Source organism: Aptenodytes patagonicus, chromosome 15 (genome assembly GCF_965638725.1).
Source record: "Aptenodytes patagonicus chromosome 15, bAptPat1.pri.cur, whole genome shotgun sequence".
In the NCBI taxonomy this organism is placed as follows: domain Eukaryota; kingdom Metazoa; phylum Chordata; class Aves; order Sphenisciformes; family Spheniscidae; genus Aptenodytes; species Aptenodytes patagonicus.
The window spans coordinates 15,755,410-15,772,397 of NC_134963.1; the positions used below are offsets into that span (position 1 = coordinate 15,755,410).

At 54.8% G+C, this 16,988-nt stretch overlaps 1 protein-coding gene across 1 annotated transcript in view; it reads left to right on the forward strand.

The window, feature by feature from the left end:
* Nucleotides 1-11,250, forward strand: part of HORMAD2 (HORMA domain containing 2) — a 37,316-nt gene extending 26,066 nt beyond the window's left edge. Inside the window, exon 13 of the mRNA XM_076353286.1 lies at nucleotides 10,874-11,250. Within this exon, the coding sequence (XP_076209401.1) occupies nucleotides 10,874-10,882 (9 nt within the window). The 3' untranslated portion in view covers nucleotides 10,883-11,250. The remainder of the gene's footprint in view (nucleotides 1-10,873) is intronic.
* Nucleotides 11,251-16,988: the final 5,738 nt, after the last annotated feature.

Below are 16,988 nucleotides of genomic sequence, written 5' to 3' on the forward strand. Positions count from 1 at the left end.
TGAAGAGCAGCAGTGGTTTTGGATGTAGGGTGTTTCTTTCGTGGTGTATGTCAGACAGCTCTGTAGAAAGCAGTGAGGATCACTTGTCAAGTGTCTGACCCGTAGCGTCTAGGGCATCTGATTGCAGGACCTCGGCCGCCAGTGCCATCACTTGACACACCAGGTTCCCTATCGCCATTGATATGGTGATGTCTTCTGCTGTGGCAGTGCTTGAGATTGGCTCCAGACATCAGGGATCTTCCTCGCTGCTGAAACAGTGATCTTTCCTTGACTGGATAGAAGGTGGGGATTGATGCATCTCTCTTGTGCTTTTACTCTGGTTGGCCATCTGAAAGAGCTGAAAGCCAGACTAGAACTGGCTGACTGGGTAGAGATAACGCTGAAGCTGAACACCTCTAGATGTTCAGTCGACCTCCTTCTCCAGGTAGCTTAGTAATGCGTTGCAATCCTAATGCTAATACCACAGCTGTCCTTACTCGGCCCAAGGCAGACAGGCCACTGACTGTCCCTGAGTCTGCAGCAGTGTCTGGTAGGTTTCGTGGCTTGATGCCTATTTCACAAAACTTGTAGGACACGGGAGTTCTCCATTTTATCCTCACTTTCAGTCCTGTGTTCTCATTTTTGGACCTGTGGCCTAATAAGCCAGTTTGTTCACATGCCAGAGCAAACCAGAAATCTTCCTTCTGCCCAGATTTTGTAATGATATTTGCTCTCGTGCCTGCACATCCACGGGAGGCCTGCGTTCTTCACAGAACAGCTACAGCTCAGGACCTGCCTTGACCTGAAAGCTCTGCCCTGGCACTGCTAGACTTCGTGGCTTCCATGTTCCTTCAGGCCACTGACTCCCGCCCGCGCGCAAAGCCCTGTCATGTTGTTGTGTTGTGCGTATAGGAGAAAGTCAAACGTGTCTGCGATTATGGCTACTCAAACAAGTTAGTCCTTCTCCTGTACGCACGATACCACAAGGCTTAGGAGGCATGCCAGCTTGCTTGGTGCACACTGGGAGGTGCAAAGTGTCTTGTCCCACAATGAAAGTGAAGTAAGCTATCTCGCGTTACCACATAGTAAGAGTGTGCACACCGACACCACGAAGTAAATCCACAGCTTAGTTGACTGCACGATGTCTTGGTCTTGTAACCATGGCCAGAGACTCACTGTCTCAGTTCACATTGGCTTCTAATCAGCTATTTTACGGTAATGACTTTTAGTCATTTTCATTTCAGGCTTGGTTAGAAATAAAGTAACTTGTGATGAACTGCCACAGTAAGCGTCTGATTTTTCTTTCCCACAAACTTGTGGTTACCATCAGATTCTAAGAAAAGTCTTTCCACTGCAGATTGGAATCATATAAGCCACTTACACATATCCTTTTATTTATTAGCAATTCTGCTTGGCTAGCTAAAGGTAAAAAAACCTTTTTCTTGTGTTTCAGTCACATTTCTAGTTAATACTCATTAACTGACTTAATGTATGTTACACATCATCAACCTGATTCACTACTGACATAAAACAGAAGCAATTCGTTAGTAACGGTCCCTTGCCAATTAGTGAACTAAATTACGTTTGAACAATTTTCTTCAAAGATTCTCCTCCTCCCCCCATGCATCATTTGGCAAGTCCCCTGAATGCTTACAGTAATTATGTGCGTGCAGTGAAAGGAGACTGTTACCTCTTAAACCAAAATAAATGAATATGCGATCTTTGTGCTGAAGTAACAGTGAGTAATACAAAGAATCACAGACATCCTCCCTTTGATCTCCCAAAGATACGAACAGCAATTAAGATTACAAGCCGCTTTAAAAAAACAGAATATTGGGAACATTCTGTAAGGGAAAAGTGAATGCTTCACAGAGTTTTTCAGAAAATCAGGGAAGAAGGGGAACCCTGTCTTGTTTATTGTGACCACAAGCTTTTTAATAGATGTAATGTGGATATCCTCAACCTGCCGAGCCACAAACAGGTTGGCAGTGCTTCTAAAAATCGTTCCTTGTTTCTGGGATAGCGTTTAACAAGAAGAGTAGTATCTGTTTCAAACTGAAAGTCAAACTGAAGTCAAACGGAAAATGCATTGTCTCAACCACATCCTTAAATACACTGTCCTCAACAAGAAAATAACCTCAGCCCCTGGTACTGCACAGTAATCTTACGGACAGGTGTCAACATTCGTTTTTCACCTGAAAACTGAGGATTCTTTCGGGATTTCCACTGCCGCGTGCGATCTAGGAAATCATCTGATCTGATTGCTGCTGCTTTCAGTTTTCGAAGGAGAGCAGAGAGAAGAAATGAAACACGACACAGGAGCAGGAGAAATGAAGATTCTTTCACACTTACAACAGGAGAGTTAAGAGTTTTGCCATTGATTTCAATGGAGCGTGGAGGGAGCTCTATCCGTGGTGGTAATACAAAAATCATATTGTAACACTGTCCAAATGAGCTAAGTGATCATTTTTTTCCTCCAGTGGATTTCTGAAGTGATACCAGTGAAATACCTTGGATATACCTTGCTATAAATGTGATTAGAAATCAGCTAGTATTTTCACAAGTATAATTCTAATCATAAATCTTTACCTGAAGAACTGTTCTGTGAGATTACCATCTCGGGATTTTGGCTGGAACTTTAATTTTTATAGGTTCTGCATTCTTCCTCTTGAGTCAGCAGGTAAAGTATGTGGTTGTGGCCTGCTGTAGTGGAGTGCCTGCATTTGTCATGCCACCAGGTTGCCATTCTTGGGGGCCAAGATCCTCGTGCCAAAAGCATAATGTCACCCCACTGGAATCCCACCCACGTGTGTCGCTGGGCAAAGTCTTTTTTGTTAATGGATGAGTAAAATTTCATCAGGCTTTTGTTGTCATCACGAGGTAAGTAAGAGGGATTTGCATCTGAGCTGGCACATTTTCCATAAGCAGTTTCCAAGGCTAATTTAAGTCAGGTTGGCACGTATATCCTTCCTTTAAGCAGAGGCTGAGATTCCAAAGCCTCACAGGAGTTTTCCATAGGAAACACCGCCCTGGGTATCTGTGTGCCAGACATGCCTGTGTGGCATTTCCCGGAGCATCAAGGACCTACTGTTCTAATGCAGAATCGATTGGCCGCCTTGTGATGTCTTCTGCATACCTTGCTGTGGAGTTTGTCGTTTATGTGCTAGAAAAATAGGAATTAAGATACTCTAGCTGTAAAATATCTGTGGATTCAACACGGTGATCGTAAATAATACAACTGTCCCCATTTACTTTGCATGGTTTGTTTTTGGAAGGGCTAACGATTCCCTGTGCAAGCGTCTTGATGTTTTCTTGTCTGATTAGCTAATGGATTTAGCTCTGCATTTAACACCTTTTTAAGGAGGGGATCTTTGTTATGGAGAAGACACACCCTTAAGCTTAGTTCAGGAAGGTTCAAGTCCTGTTGCTGCTATGTACAAGAAAGCACCCAAGACCTGCCCTGGAGGACTTTCCAAAAGCACTTGCCAGTGGGAGAAGGGGGTTGTGGTAGGCAAATATAAGGTACCAGTTTCTTTTACAAGCATGACATGATATATTCTGTTCATATTACTTGTATTTCTTTACAGGACGTGCAGTGAGGGGATGTTTATTCTGATGAAAGTCTAGGCTTGATAACAGGAAACCAAGTCCTTTGTGCAGTAAATTGACCTTGAATCACACACAGGCCTTTTTTTCAGTAACAGAGGGTAAGACTGTCTAAAACACAGGAAAATGGTGTCTCTAGAAAACAAAGTGGCATTTTGAGTTGGCTAGAATCTACCCAAGCCTTTGCCAGCCTCGGAACCGTGAATGTCAGCCCGAGCAGGTGGTAGCGATGCAGCCGCGGGTCAGGGACTTGTCAGGAGAGCCAGGGGGACAGTTGCTTTTTGTCCCTGAATACTTTTTCTTAAAAGTTCAGTCTAACCAGTAAATTGAAACGGCATGTCCCTGTGGGTAAGGCACAGCACTGGGGTGCGGGAGACCTCTTTGCGTGCCCCAGTGGGGGCATTCAGTGGTTTGCTGAAGGACTCCCTCCCTTCCACTCTTCCCCCCCGTAGAGGGTGCTGGCCTTTGGGGGCAGGAACCACATCTCATGAGCCCTTGCAGGAGATGCCATTGCAGGGCTTTGGTCTTGTCAGACGTTTCTAGATGCTTGCACAGCGTTAATAAAACAGCATAATGGGATGCAGTTTCATTAATGACCAGCATTTCACTTTCACCAGAGTGAAGGACCTCTGCTTACACGCAAAAAAAGGTTATTTTTTTCCTCTCTGTTGTTCCACCCTGGCATCTGAGACCTTTGCTGAGCTCTGCTCACACATCTCCAGCTGTCCTCTGCTACAGCTCTCCAGTCCCAGCATCTTTCCCCCCCGTTTATTGAAGACTGGATCTTGTTCATTGGAGGCAATTACTTGCCATAGATCATTCCTACTAGGCCATAAGGTCAGGCATCAGCAGGGTTTTGGTGATTCCTAGCTGTGTCCCCTAAGCAGAGAGCTGGGAAGGGACAGCACAGGTAGCTTACGACTGCTGCATTCCCTGACTGTTCTCCTAAAAGCTTAGGTCAACTACCTGTTTGTTGGGTTACTTGTCAGCCAGAACCTTTGCCTGATCTGGCTCACCCTGTGGCCAACGGGCTAATGATGGTGCAAGGGGAATGGTGAAAACAAGCTCAGGAGGCAAGGACCTCTGGTTTCGGCACCGGCCTCCGTGTAGACCAACTTCAAGAAGAGCAGGAGACTGTAGCACAGCACAAGGCAAAACTCCCCCACAACAATCTTGGTGTTATTCCATGGTAAAGAGGTTCTGAATCAGTGCTGACTTCAGATGCGTGGAAGATACTGGTAAGCACGACATCTAGGCAAAGCGTAGTTACCTGTACACAACAGAATATTTCCTTTGGCTTGTGGTTGTTTGGCTTTTACCTGGTTTCTCTGCCGATGCAGTGGAATTACACTGAAGTAGAAAAAGAATTGGGCCAGTCGCCTGACAACCTTTACTTTCTGTTTTTAAAGTACTGCAAAGAGAGCTTAACCTGAGGCTTTGGGGCAGGAATATCCAAAAAAACCCCCCAAACGCTCTCAGCATCTTTATACGTTTTGGATAAGGCCAGATGGGCTCATCCAAAGATGCTTGCTGCTTGCGTAACGTTTGGGGAAGCTTTGTGTGCGTAAAAGCTTCGGATGACTTGGAAATTGGACCCATAGTCGACCCACAATGTTTCTGCAAAGGAGGTCCAAGCGTGAGCAAGGATTTGACCCCGATGTGTCAATTTTCTGCTTTAAAAGAGACGTCAGTTTGCAAGTAAATTTGCCATGTTGGTGGTGTTTCAGAGGGCCATTACCTACTTATTTTCAGAAATTATTTAGCCGATTGGCTGGCCAGCTTTCCTTTTCCCAGGCTGTTTGAGAGCATGTAAGAGCTGAGCTACTTGGCTACAAGAGATTTTCTTCTCTGAAATTGGCAGCGGCTCATTCCGGAAGAGAATCAGCATATTTGGCCACTGATTGCAAAGGAAAAGGGAAAACCATTATTTTTCCATTTCACTTATTTAACTATCCAGTGGGAGACATTGACTCTATTTGGGTGACCCTCATTACTAAGGCATTGCTAAGGCTTCCCTCCTCTGCCCTTCACTTAAAAGTAGAAAATAAAAATATTCAGTTCTCAAAAATGCATATATTCTCCTTGGCTGGATTAGGAGTTAGCCGGTGCCAAGTATCTAATTGTATCAGGCCTTACACAGCAATATATTCAACGTCACGGCTTCATGAGTCAGGATTTTCTCTCTGAAAAGGATCACGTCAAGAAGCCCGGGACAAAAATTCCCTATAGCCCAGCAACAGAGCTAGCTGTGTAAGAAGCTCTGTTAGGAAAGGGAGTTAGATGTGAAAGTAAGATATTTCTGCCTGGGCATCCTTCCACGCTGGACAAAGGAAGTACTCAGTAACGGTCAGTGAGTCTTCTCATGACTCAAGTGCTTTGATAATTGCTCCTGGAGCACAGTGTGTGAAACTCCACAAACCTGCAACGCGACCGGCCATGCCGGTGGAGACGCGAAGGGTGGGTTTGCTGATGTCAGGATGCCTTTGAAGTCACTCCATGAGCGCCTTGCCGCTTGGGTTTCTCGGGCTGAGGAAACCGTGTTGGAATGAAGCTTGTGGCTGTTGTTCAGATTTGCTGTGATCTCACGGTAGCGTGCCGAGAGCTCCTTGTCGTTACGTCACGAGGGCTTTGCTTGTGTCGTAGTCAGCTCTGTGTGCATCACCGTGGCAGGAAACGCTGCCCGTGGGCAGACTTGGATTTTTCAGTGTCTTGCAATTGGTATTTCCTCCACTTTCCAACAGTAATTCCATTAATCCATCAGTACTTATTTCATCCGCAGATCACAAGGTTCTTTGCAAAGGATGAACATCTTTATTCCCGCTGTAAAGAGGGAGAAGCTTAAATTTGAACTGGAAGTGACTCTCCTGAGGTCACACAACTCTGCCAGGAGTGATGTGGCAGAGATCTCAGTTCTTCAAGGTGCTGCCATCAGATGCTTATCTGGAGTTTCTGATATTGCACAGACTTCTGATAAGAATTTCCTTTGTTAATGTGGAATATTACTAGAGAGCCTTGTGAAGCAGGGCTTTGGGAAATGACGTTTTTGCTGAATTCAGCTCTTTGCTGGATGCCATCTCACTCTCGCCTGTGGTCTGCGCCTTAGTTGGGTGTTCTGGTGACATTTTATATTTGAGGGAGGCATCTAAGAGAGGTCCCTATAGAGGGATGTTTCGCTGAAGCTGAAACCCTTTCTGATGGTGTATTCACCCTAATTTGAGGTGTTTGAGGGGTCTAGCTGAAGGGCAACGGCCCTAAACTCCGTATTTGGTCAATGAAGAGAGCTCAGCTCTTCCCCAGGATGATTCAGAGCAGAGATGGACTCTTATTCTGAATCACTCCAAAGGAAGTCTTTCATCTCTCTTTCTCCGTTATCTGCAGAGGGACCTCTCCCCACTAACGTTAGTCTTTGAATGAGCTGGTGTGAATACCCGTCCACATCGTGCTGGTCTTGACTAGCAAAGCCAGTGGACTTGCTCCTGTGCCCTTGTATGGGATGATGAGAAGTCATGCACGGGCAGATTGCTTCGCATCTATGCACCGAGGAGGCTTTCCACCTTCCTCTGGAGCATCTGGTGTGAGTTACTGCCAGAGACAGAGACTGGCTGGATGGGCTTTCGGTCTGGTCTGGCCATTCCTGTCTTCCTTTGATCTAAAATAAGGTTTAGCCATCACTTACTGGTGCAGGAAGGATGAGAATTTTGCTGACTTCAGTATTTCTGCGGCCTTTTGAGAAACAGTCACTTTCTTTGGGTTTGGTGACCCCGGAGATTAGAGTTGATCCCCATAAACCCTGCAGCGTATCCAGTGTTCCCGGGAGGTGTGTATGGGCCACCTTGCGCCTGCCCGTCCCCGTGCAAGCACAGCCTGCCTTGGGCAGGCTCACCAGGTGGATGGGAGGCTGGGGAGAGGTGGGCAAGGAGACGGTTTGGCATATGGCAGCAGGGCAAAGATGGAATGAAAACGTATGGGAATCATTCAGGGGTCTGAGCTTTGGGTCGTCTTCAGGTGGTTTGGGTGACTATTTCCCACTCCTCAGAAAGCCAGTTTTCTGCTGAAGAAGCTGACTCACGGAGAATTTGAGGGAGGACACTCCCACGAGGCGCTTCGGGAGCCACGCTGCACTTGGGGGATGGATTTTTGAGCCTTTGAGCACCGGCATCTTCTGAAGAAGATGGCAGGCGAAGGAGGGTTGTAAAGTTCCCCTGGGTCCAGCCTTCTGCTTCCAGGACATGGCGAGGGCTGCGCTGACCTACTTAAGCCAAGGAAGGAGTGAAAAAAGTTCTTCATTCTTGGGGGCCCACCTGCTCTTTTGCTGCTGTTCCCGCAGCCAAGGAACATACCTTTGCTGAGGAAACGCATGAACAGGCAGCTCTTTGGAAGGAACTAAACACATCTGCGTGGGCCAGGAGGAAGAGGGAGGCCAGCCACAACAGCTGCCCCTCTTGGTAGGCAGGAGGTTACAAAGAAGCCTTGATGCCTTCTGAGTAAGAGCAAATTCTTAAGCAAAGCGAGGGTGCAGATTCCCCTTCGCTGGGAGCAAGGCAAGTCTGTTCTTGGTGGGAAGTTCCTTCTCGGAGGCTCACCTGGGGAAGAAGAAGGGGAATATGGAAATCGCTGGGCTGCCTGGGACCACGGGGCCGCAGCCTGCTGCATTGATGGGGCAGAGCGGGCCCAGCCCTGCGGCAGGCAGTGGTGGAGTGGCTTCCTTGGTATGTCGGGAGCGAGGTGGCTCTGCGCCCTTGGGCTTTCAGGCTAGACGTTTTACCCAGGGACATAAATGCACAAAAAGCTTTGCAAAGAGGGAGGAGGACCTCGGATTTCTCCTCGCCCAAGCTGCTCCGCTTCCCGGTGCTCTCCCATATACAGTCAAAGAGGAGAAGCTGCCTCGCTTTTCTCATCCTCCTCCCAGTGCGGCACGCTGCCGGGAGGGAGCTGTCCTAATGGACCTGGGCACTCGGCTGTGTCCCTGTGTAGAGGGTGAGCAGCACCAAACAGCCTCCTTGACTCTTTTTCCCCAAAGCAACTGCAGTTCAGGGCTGAGAGATGCCCGAGCTCCAGGGAACGGCAGGGTTTCACACGGGGCCTCCCTCCTGCCCTGCTCCTCAGGGTTGCCACTTGCTTGACGTTGACGTGCTTCATGCTTAGACCAAAATCCTGGGCTCTAGACCGGGCTCGGGGCCTGGAAGTTAACTGTGCCAGCACCAGGTCGTGAGCAGGTCTGGTTGTCTCCCAGCACACTGCATTGAGGGCTGCGGGCTGACCCCACGGGGCTGCGCTTGCATCTGGCGTCCACACGTCCCGGCGTGCGCCGGGGCTCTGGTAGGTCACCACTAGCCGGCGTTTCGGGCTGGGATGGAGCATCCGACGCCTGCCCGCCTGTGGCGGCCCGTCCCGCCCCGCCAGCTGCCCGCGGCACCCCGAGGAAGCGCCTTCGCAATTCGGAGCAGCGGAAGTGGCTGCCGGCACGTCGAACCGCTCCTGGCAGCGGCGCGGGCCACCGCCAGCCCCGGGCGGCCGCATTTCCTTCCCCTCCGGCTCCCGGGAAGGGAAGCTGCAGTGCCTTTGCCCTCCGACGCTGCCCCAGCAACGTGCCCATCAGCAAAAAGGCTTCGGGTGCTGCAGAGGCACCCTGGCTGCCTCGCTGCCTTTTGGACCAGCCCCGAAGGAACTTTGCAGAAATTGCCCCAGAAGGGGTGAACAGCAGGGTCAGGAGAGCGAGGGGATTTTGGAGATAAAAGTGGGATGAATCCGGCGAGCCGGCCGGGTGCGTGTAGGGCCTGGGGAGGGCTGGGTGGGGAGAGTTATTACCTCAGGTTATTTTTTGGAGGAGTTTGGATATTTCTAGGGAACTGCCCTGCCTGTGTTTTCTGCCCAGCTGGCTCCCTCCTCCCCTGTGGTTATGAAAAGATGTTTTTCAGCCAAAAATGACTTGGTTCCCCAGCCCCTCTCTGCGAGCCTTGTGACACTGCCTTTAGCGGAGGCAAAGTGGTGATCGGTGCTCAGTTGCTTTCCCACAATAGGCTGGACTCCGCTGTAAGGAAGCCAAAAAAACCTTCCGGCTCCAGAAGGGATTTAGACCAGCAAACCCATTCTGCTGCCTGAATTCAACCCCTCGCCCTGGATGTCTCCAAGCAGCTCTCGCCTCCGTCCACTCTCAGTCAAACCGGTTGCGCATCTCGGCCGGGAGGTTGAGGTTGGGAGAAAGTCCCTGGAATTGCGGACCGATGTTTGGAGATGCTGCGGCGAGCGGCTCCTCCGCAGGAGTGAGCTGCCTGCTCTGCGTCCCCGTCCCGCCTCTTCCTGGGGCTCTTCAACAGGCAGCAGACCCAGCGCATCCCCAGCCTGGCCGTAGGAAAAACTCCCCTAAACATCTCTCGCTGTGGTCGAAGCCCAGGGTTTCTTGTCCCACCTTCCACTGACGGGTATCAGATCGCTCTGCCCTGCTCCGCCGCAGCCCCTGCAACTCCCACCCCACCTTTTCCAGGCTAAGCGAGCCCTGGGCTTTTCCATCCTTTCTGGCAGGCTGTGTTTCCCGTGCCGGCTGGGTCAGGGCTTTCTTGAAGCGTTCAAATCATCCCGCGAGCTGGCGGCTGGGGGAAGAGGGGTTCCCATGCCCTGCCAGCTGCTGCTGCGGTCGCTGCCAGATCACGCTCATCCCTGCTTTGAAACCTGCCTGCACCGGTCCTGCTTCCCACCGCTCTCCCGTCCTCCAGCGCCATTTCAGTGGTCCCCATCCAGCTCAGACCCTAAGCCTGCGTCAACACCTTGCCGTCCCCCCGGCTTTGCCGGTAACCGAACCTGCGCCCAGCAGTTACCTCCGGCTGGATGCCGCCAGCCGCGTGCCCGCTGGGACAATGGCGGCAGCTCTCCTCCCGGCTCGCCCCGGGCATTTGCTGCGCAGCGCTCGCGTGCAGGCAGCTGGAGGAAATCAGAGGAGCTGGTTAGAGAAAATCTGGGCAAAGGCAAGGGAAAAAAAATCCTGGGACCTGGCAAGTTCCTACGCAAGTTTCCATGAGAAATCCAACGTGGCCATCGCTGGCCCACGTCTCTGCTGGAGCCCTCCCAGGCCTCTCCCAGGGTCAGCGGCGCTGCCAGTGCCCACCCAACTTTCGGCAGAGTCCCAACCAAGCCTGGTCCCATGCCCGCGGCTCCGCGAGCCCCTTCTCCCACCACCACCGCCGCTGCCGGGAGGGGACAGTTCCCAGACGCCCGGGGAGCCGACTGCCTCTTGTTGCTCCTGTGACATATTTATTGCTATCAGTATAGTCTTTAATTTCCTTTGTTTCAGAATATCTGACGGTGCAATTAAGAAGGCCTGAAGGGAAGCATGTGTGCTCGGTCATCAGCCCTGCGGTTACTGTCTGTCTGGAAGCGGCGCTGGAGCCGGGCTCGGGGAACAGCTGCCAGCTTCCAGGCTTGTTTTCATTTTCTAAGAGGTTAGCTGAAAGCCCGATGCGAAAAGACACCCATACACACCCAGAAACCCCGCCACACACACGGAGCCACACACGCACATACGGAAACACACACATAAACACAGATGCGGGCCGACACGAGGAGACATAAACAGACCCGTGCGCGAAACCGGCCCCAGGGATGCGGGACAGGACCTGCGCTGTCTTTGCTTTTAACAGGTCGCAGCGCGGCGGGATGGCGATGCCGCCCGTTCGGGGTGGGGAGCGGGGAGCCTGTTGCACTTTGCACCTCCGAGCCGTGAAGTGCAGCTTGTTCTGCCCCGGCTCCGGGGCGATGGGGCAGGTCCCTCCCACTGCTCGTCCGAGACCTTTTGGGGGAAGAGCCCGGTCACGGTAGCTGCGAAGAGGCACAGCTGGGGCTTGTTTCCTCCCGGGCTTGGCCGCGAGGCGAGCATGCGAGGATGCGCGCGAGGATGCACCCGGGGTCGGGGCTGCACAGCTCTCCCCGCCGGCACCAGGAGCCAGGCTGGTCCCCTCTGCCCAGGTGCGCTGGAAGGGGTGAAGGAAGCTTTAATACTAATAGCAGCAGGGTTAGAAAAAGAGAGAGACTTTCATTTTGCCCCCAGGGGATGGTAAAACCTGGTCCTCGAGGGGCTGCGGCTCCTGGTGCCCTGGGGACCGGTGGTGCCGGGGTGATGAGCACTGGGGAGAGCCAGTACTGCCCCACACGAGGCTGACGTACAGCAGCACTGAGGTGGGGTGTTTGGCAGCAGAGTTTGGCAGCACCAAGGTGGGGGTGACCGCAGCTTCCGCATGGAAAGCCCCATCCCGGAGCCCGGCGGGCATCTCGCCACGCATGCCAGGAGGGGACGGACTTTGCCCACCCGGCAGTGCCCTCCCTGCCCCACAGCCATGCGCAGAGCCCGTGTGGGAAGTGCCAGGCCAGGAAAAAAGCAAGCAGAAATCTTTCTAGGAGCAGACAAATGAGTCAGGCGCGTCGTTCCCGGCAGGTTTGTGCCTCGCGGCGCCCCAGCTGCGGAGGAGGAGAGTCTCCGGTGGCTGGTAAAGGCTGGGTTCATGCTGCAGCTTCCCCACCGCCGTGGGGGCTCGTTTGGGGCTTGCTCCTCTCCCAGCTCCTGTCTTCACAAGACGTGTAGGAACCTCCTATCTCTGGAGCCTCGGGCCCTTAGTCAAATCCCGCACATGCTCGCCCGGCGGGATTGCACGCACACCTTGTTTTCTTAGGAAATGAGACTCAAGGAACCAGTCACTGGGGAGAGGAGAGCGTGACCTGTGCCGGGTAGCACTGTCAATGCACTTCATTTTGTTGCAATAAATAAACACGTCAACTGTTCTGGCCCCCAAAAGTGTCCCAGATGCCGCTAAAGCCAGTGGAGACGCTTGGCATCCTTGCGGTGAGCTCAGCACCTGGGTGAGGGAGGTGCAGCTGAGCTCAGCGGGGACGGCAGGGTGCCTGTCAGGGCCGAATTGCTGCCCTGCTGCTGCCACGGGCTGGGGGTCCCCGGCGGTGGGGTCCTGCTGGGGTTGGGTGCCACGCGGTAGAGGCGGTGAGCAGGGTGCTATAGGTGCCATAGGGTCGGGCATCCCCCAGTTTTAGCTGGGAGCGTCTCCCGCTCTCCCCGCAGTGCCGGTGGGCTGGAGGTGCTGCCGCTCCCTGGGGTCGGAGAGCCTGGGGAGACCAAAGAGCAGGTGGACGCTTCAGAGAGGGACAGATTCGGTCTCAGTCATGGCTATTCTCTTCTGCCATCTCCCTTTAAAGTCGAAAGAAATCTCTGCTTCCCATTTTCTCTGTTTCTCCAGGAATATCCGCTGCCTTTGCTCATTTTCTGACTTTTTCTCTATCTTGGTGGGAAAATGGTGGCAGGGGCTCATCTTCCCACGGAGCCACGCTGATGTACAGCCAAAGATGCCACAACCCCCTTTGCTCTTCGGGTCTGGGGACTGCAAGCCGTGGCAGCAGGAGGGACGCGGGGGGCTTCCGTGGCATGTGCCTGCTCAGCCATGCCATGCCGCCCTGGCTCCCGGGACCATGGGGAGCCATCACGGCTCCCGCTCAGTCCCGGGGCTGGTCCTTCTCCACCATCCCCACCATCCTGGTGGGTCTCTCCCGGTGATGCCCGCTACTCTGGGAGCCTGCTCAGGGCTTGGTTCCCAACCATTCAGCCCTGCCAGCCCTCTGCCACTTCCCCAAGTTCCATCCCTTTCCTTGGGTGACATCTTCCCCTTGAGCCCTGATTTTTCCCCTCCCCGGCCAGGGGCTCTCTAGGTTCAGGCCATCTGAAATGCCGTTGTTAAGCAGATGCACCTCAAATAATAGCTTCAGCACCGAAGGTCCTGCCACATTTTGGGCTTGTGGTCTGCAAGGGAGACTCAGCGTCGCATGAGACCCCGAGCAGAGCAGGGATGGAAGAGCCGGGGTGTTTGCTCCCTTTCTGACCCCGCTGGCTGGGTGCTCTGCACGCTGTGTGTCTTATCAGGGTTTGGTTGGGGTGCCGAGTGCTTTATCGAGGCTCCTCCATCAGTAGCGAGAGCACCCAGGGCTGCGGAAGTTTCCCTGTCCTCTGATGGCGATAGCTGTGCTGAGATAACCCCCGCCCATCAGATACCCGGGTCTGGCCCCTGCGCATCACTCCCGGCGAAGGACGAGGCAACACATCCCGTCCTCGATGGAGCGTGATGGAGAAGGGTCCCCTAAGCCCTGTGCAAGGCGTAGGGGGGTTCCCCAGCCAGCCCCGAATTGGGGTGCGGCAAGGAGAGGACTCTCCAGCAGCTCTGCCAGGGCTGGATTTGACCCCGCTCCAAGCTCACCCGCTGTGAGACTAAACACTTGCTTAGCAAAGCTGCCGACAAGGGTCTCGGGGGACCACTGGGGATGTGTCATCCAGCTCCCGAGCCAGCCCCGAGCTCCAGCGGTGTCACACAGTGAGTGGCTCCGCCGGGGGGTCTGAATCCGGCCCCCACCCTCCCCCTGGCTCTTGCTGGCCCACGCCAAGTCCCCCGCCGGGCACGGAGGCGATTCTCGGAGCCGAGTCCTGCGACAGAGGTTGCGTTCATCTCGCCTCCAGCCCATTGTCTTGTTTATTTGTTACGGTTGGTCTCCAATTAGGAGTTTGAGCCATTCGGGGCAAGGGCTGTTTCTTCCCATGCGAACGTGCGGTTCCCGCGTCGCCGAGCTGTGATGTGGTTGGGGACCCGCAGGAGCATCTGCTATTGCAGCAACAGTGCCCGGGGATGAATGCGTTTCAGATGGGCTTGGCTCTTCTTTCCGTGCTCGGGCCAGCGGCCAGCCCAAGACGGTGAGGAAGAGCCGCCGGCCGGCCCTTTGGATGCGATGTTCCCCTCCTCGGGGACCCGCCGGGACCCAGCCTGGGGTCAGGGGCCTGCCGGGGCAATCGTTACTGGCCTAATGCGTCTCCCAAATATTGAGCCTTGGGAGGACCTTCCGGATGGGGAAGGGGCTCTGCCATGGGCACTAGCGGGTCCAACCCCAGCCCGGGTGGACACAGGGGCAGGAGGGATGCTCCAACTGGGATCTTTCAGGGAACGGTCCAACCGCCATCCCCGGCCTTGCCCGCGGGGTCAGCCCCGGTCGGGATGCTCGTGCCGGCTCGAGCCCCGGGGATGCAGCACAGGGCACCCGCCACCCACCCCGCGGGGGATGCGGAGCTGACGGTGCCCCGGCACCGCACCTGCAGCCCGCGGACGGCAAGTCTGGTCTGGCCGGTGGCCCCGGGGCAGTGGCGCGGACCCGTCCGGCCGGGTTGCGCGCGGCGTCAGCACATGATCCGCGCCGCGGGGCCAAGGTCTGAGGTCAGTTAGTCACACCCAGGCAGCAGCACTGACTTCACTGCGGGCAGGAGCAGCTCCTCACGTACCGCGCTCCCCCAAGGCAGTGCTGACCCGCCGCTCGGGGCCGCGCACCGATGGTCAGACTGCTCCGTTATCGGGGCGCAGGCATCGCTCCCATTACAACGAATGGCTCCCCGGAGCCCCCCTTGGCTCTCGCCCCAGCCAAAGTAGTTTCTCTGGTCCTAGGGCTGGAGGGGAACGGCTAACGGGGTCCCGCCGGTCCCGCCGGGGAAGCTGCAGCGCCGGTTCCCCCCGGGTGCTTGCGGTCCGGCTCATGGGGCAGGCCCGCTTCCCCCGAGTGCCGGCTGGGTGGGATCGGCCGCTGGCTGAGGTCACTGAAAGCCCTTTCCATCTCCCCCGAGTTTGGGACGTCTGCTGAGTGCGGGGCGATGCATCCTGGCTCCCAGAAGCTGGGGCGATGGCATGAGCTGGGGGCCGCCTCCAGTCCCAACCCCGAAACCCCAGGGTAGGGCGAAGGATGGGTTTTTGGAATTTTAGGGTCTTGTCCACGCTTCGGCAAGATCTGCATTTCCAGGGAAGGAAGAGTTAATCCCCCGCCCGCCGCTAATGAGCCTTAACTGGGAATGACCCGACACCGGGGAGAAGTGAACCCATTGTCCTCCCCTGCGTTTGACTGTCTTCCAGGGAGACTCATGAAACGCAGAGCCCGGGCGTGAGTTCCCAATTTATGTCAGGAGGCTCTGATTTATTCTATTTATTTATTTTTGCCATCTGGTTGAGGAGGGACATTGAACGCAAGCGTGAGAAATCCAGATGTGCACAACTCCTCGCTGCTGCGCTCACTGCGCAGAACCTCATCCCCAGCCCAGCTCCCGGCCCTGCAGAGCTCGACTCGACCCCCCGGCCCGCTGCCACCCCTCGAGCCCCCGGGAACGGGTCGATGGCACCCGCGGGCACCTGCCACGTCCCCGGCGGCGATGAGGTGTGGATATTTACAGGCAGACAGGCTCAGCCTGGATGCCCAGCCCTGGACTTCCAGCATATGAGATGTTGGCCATACGCTGGCCTGGTAGCGATAGTCGTGGGGACACCCAGGTGTCCCCAGACACGGGTCGTGCTCTCCCCTCCGAGGCTGCTGCTGTGCCCTGCCCCGTTCCTGTGTTTTGGGGGGGGGGGGGGGGGGGTTGTATTGGTTTGAGGACATCTCACGGTGCAGGCAAGAAATGGGCCCCGCAAATGGGCTGCGATCCTGGGCACCCTCCAGGGCAGTGGCACAGGGGACACCCAGGGTCCCTTCCCTGGAGTCAGGGTGGGATGATGGAAGAAAGCCACACCGCGCCTGGGGACCCACCGCGGCATCCAGGAATGTCCCCGGGTGCCTCCACTGTGGGGCGGGGAAGCCGGCACCATTTTGGGGCTCATCCCCTGCCATGAAGGGGCAGCCGGGGCCGGGCTGGAGCTGGGCACCGCTCCCCCTGCCGTCACCGCTGGTGTGGCACGAGGCTGCCCGCAGTGGTGCCGTTTTGGGGGGGGAAAACTGATGCCGTGAAACCTCCTATAGGAACCAGGGGACACAACCAGGCAGTGTGACCCGGCAGGGCAAGGAAAGAGGGGTTTTTTGGGGGGACTTATAAATTTTTGCGATGATTTTTTTGGTCGGGGCTCCTCCGAGACACGAGAGATGATCACACAGGATCTTAGCTCATCCGCTTGCTGTCTCATGCCTGGGAGGTTTGGCCGGAGGCCCGAGGGCTCCGGAGGAGGAGGAAAATTTCATCATCCTGCTCCAACGTCTCCTGTATAATCAGCCTCTTGTTAACCGATACAGCCCCATGCGAGACGCTCGCAGAGGACCGGGGCACTGGTGGAGCCTTAGGTGGTCTTGGCCCTGGCGAAGCTTTGCTGAGCCTCTCCCAGGGCTGCCTGGGAAGTGGCTGTGATTTTATTTGCACCCCCCCCCCCGCCCCCCCGCACGCACTCACTTACCTCCCTCTGCCTCTTCCCAGCCGGCTTCGGCGTTTCCCCGTACCCCCAGGCACCGCCAGCATTGCCAGCGCGTGGCTCCCTGCACTACGATGCTCCCCACACCGTGATGGTCCCCGCAGCCTCCTGGTGCTTTTGGGAAGCCAGAGAGTGTCAATTTAAGCATCCCCCCCC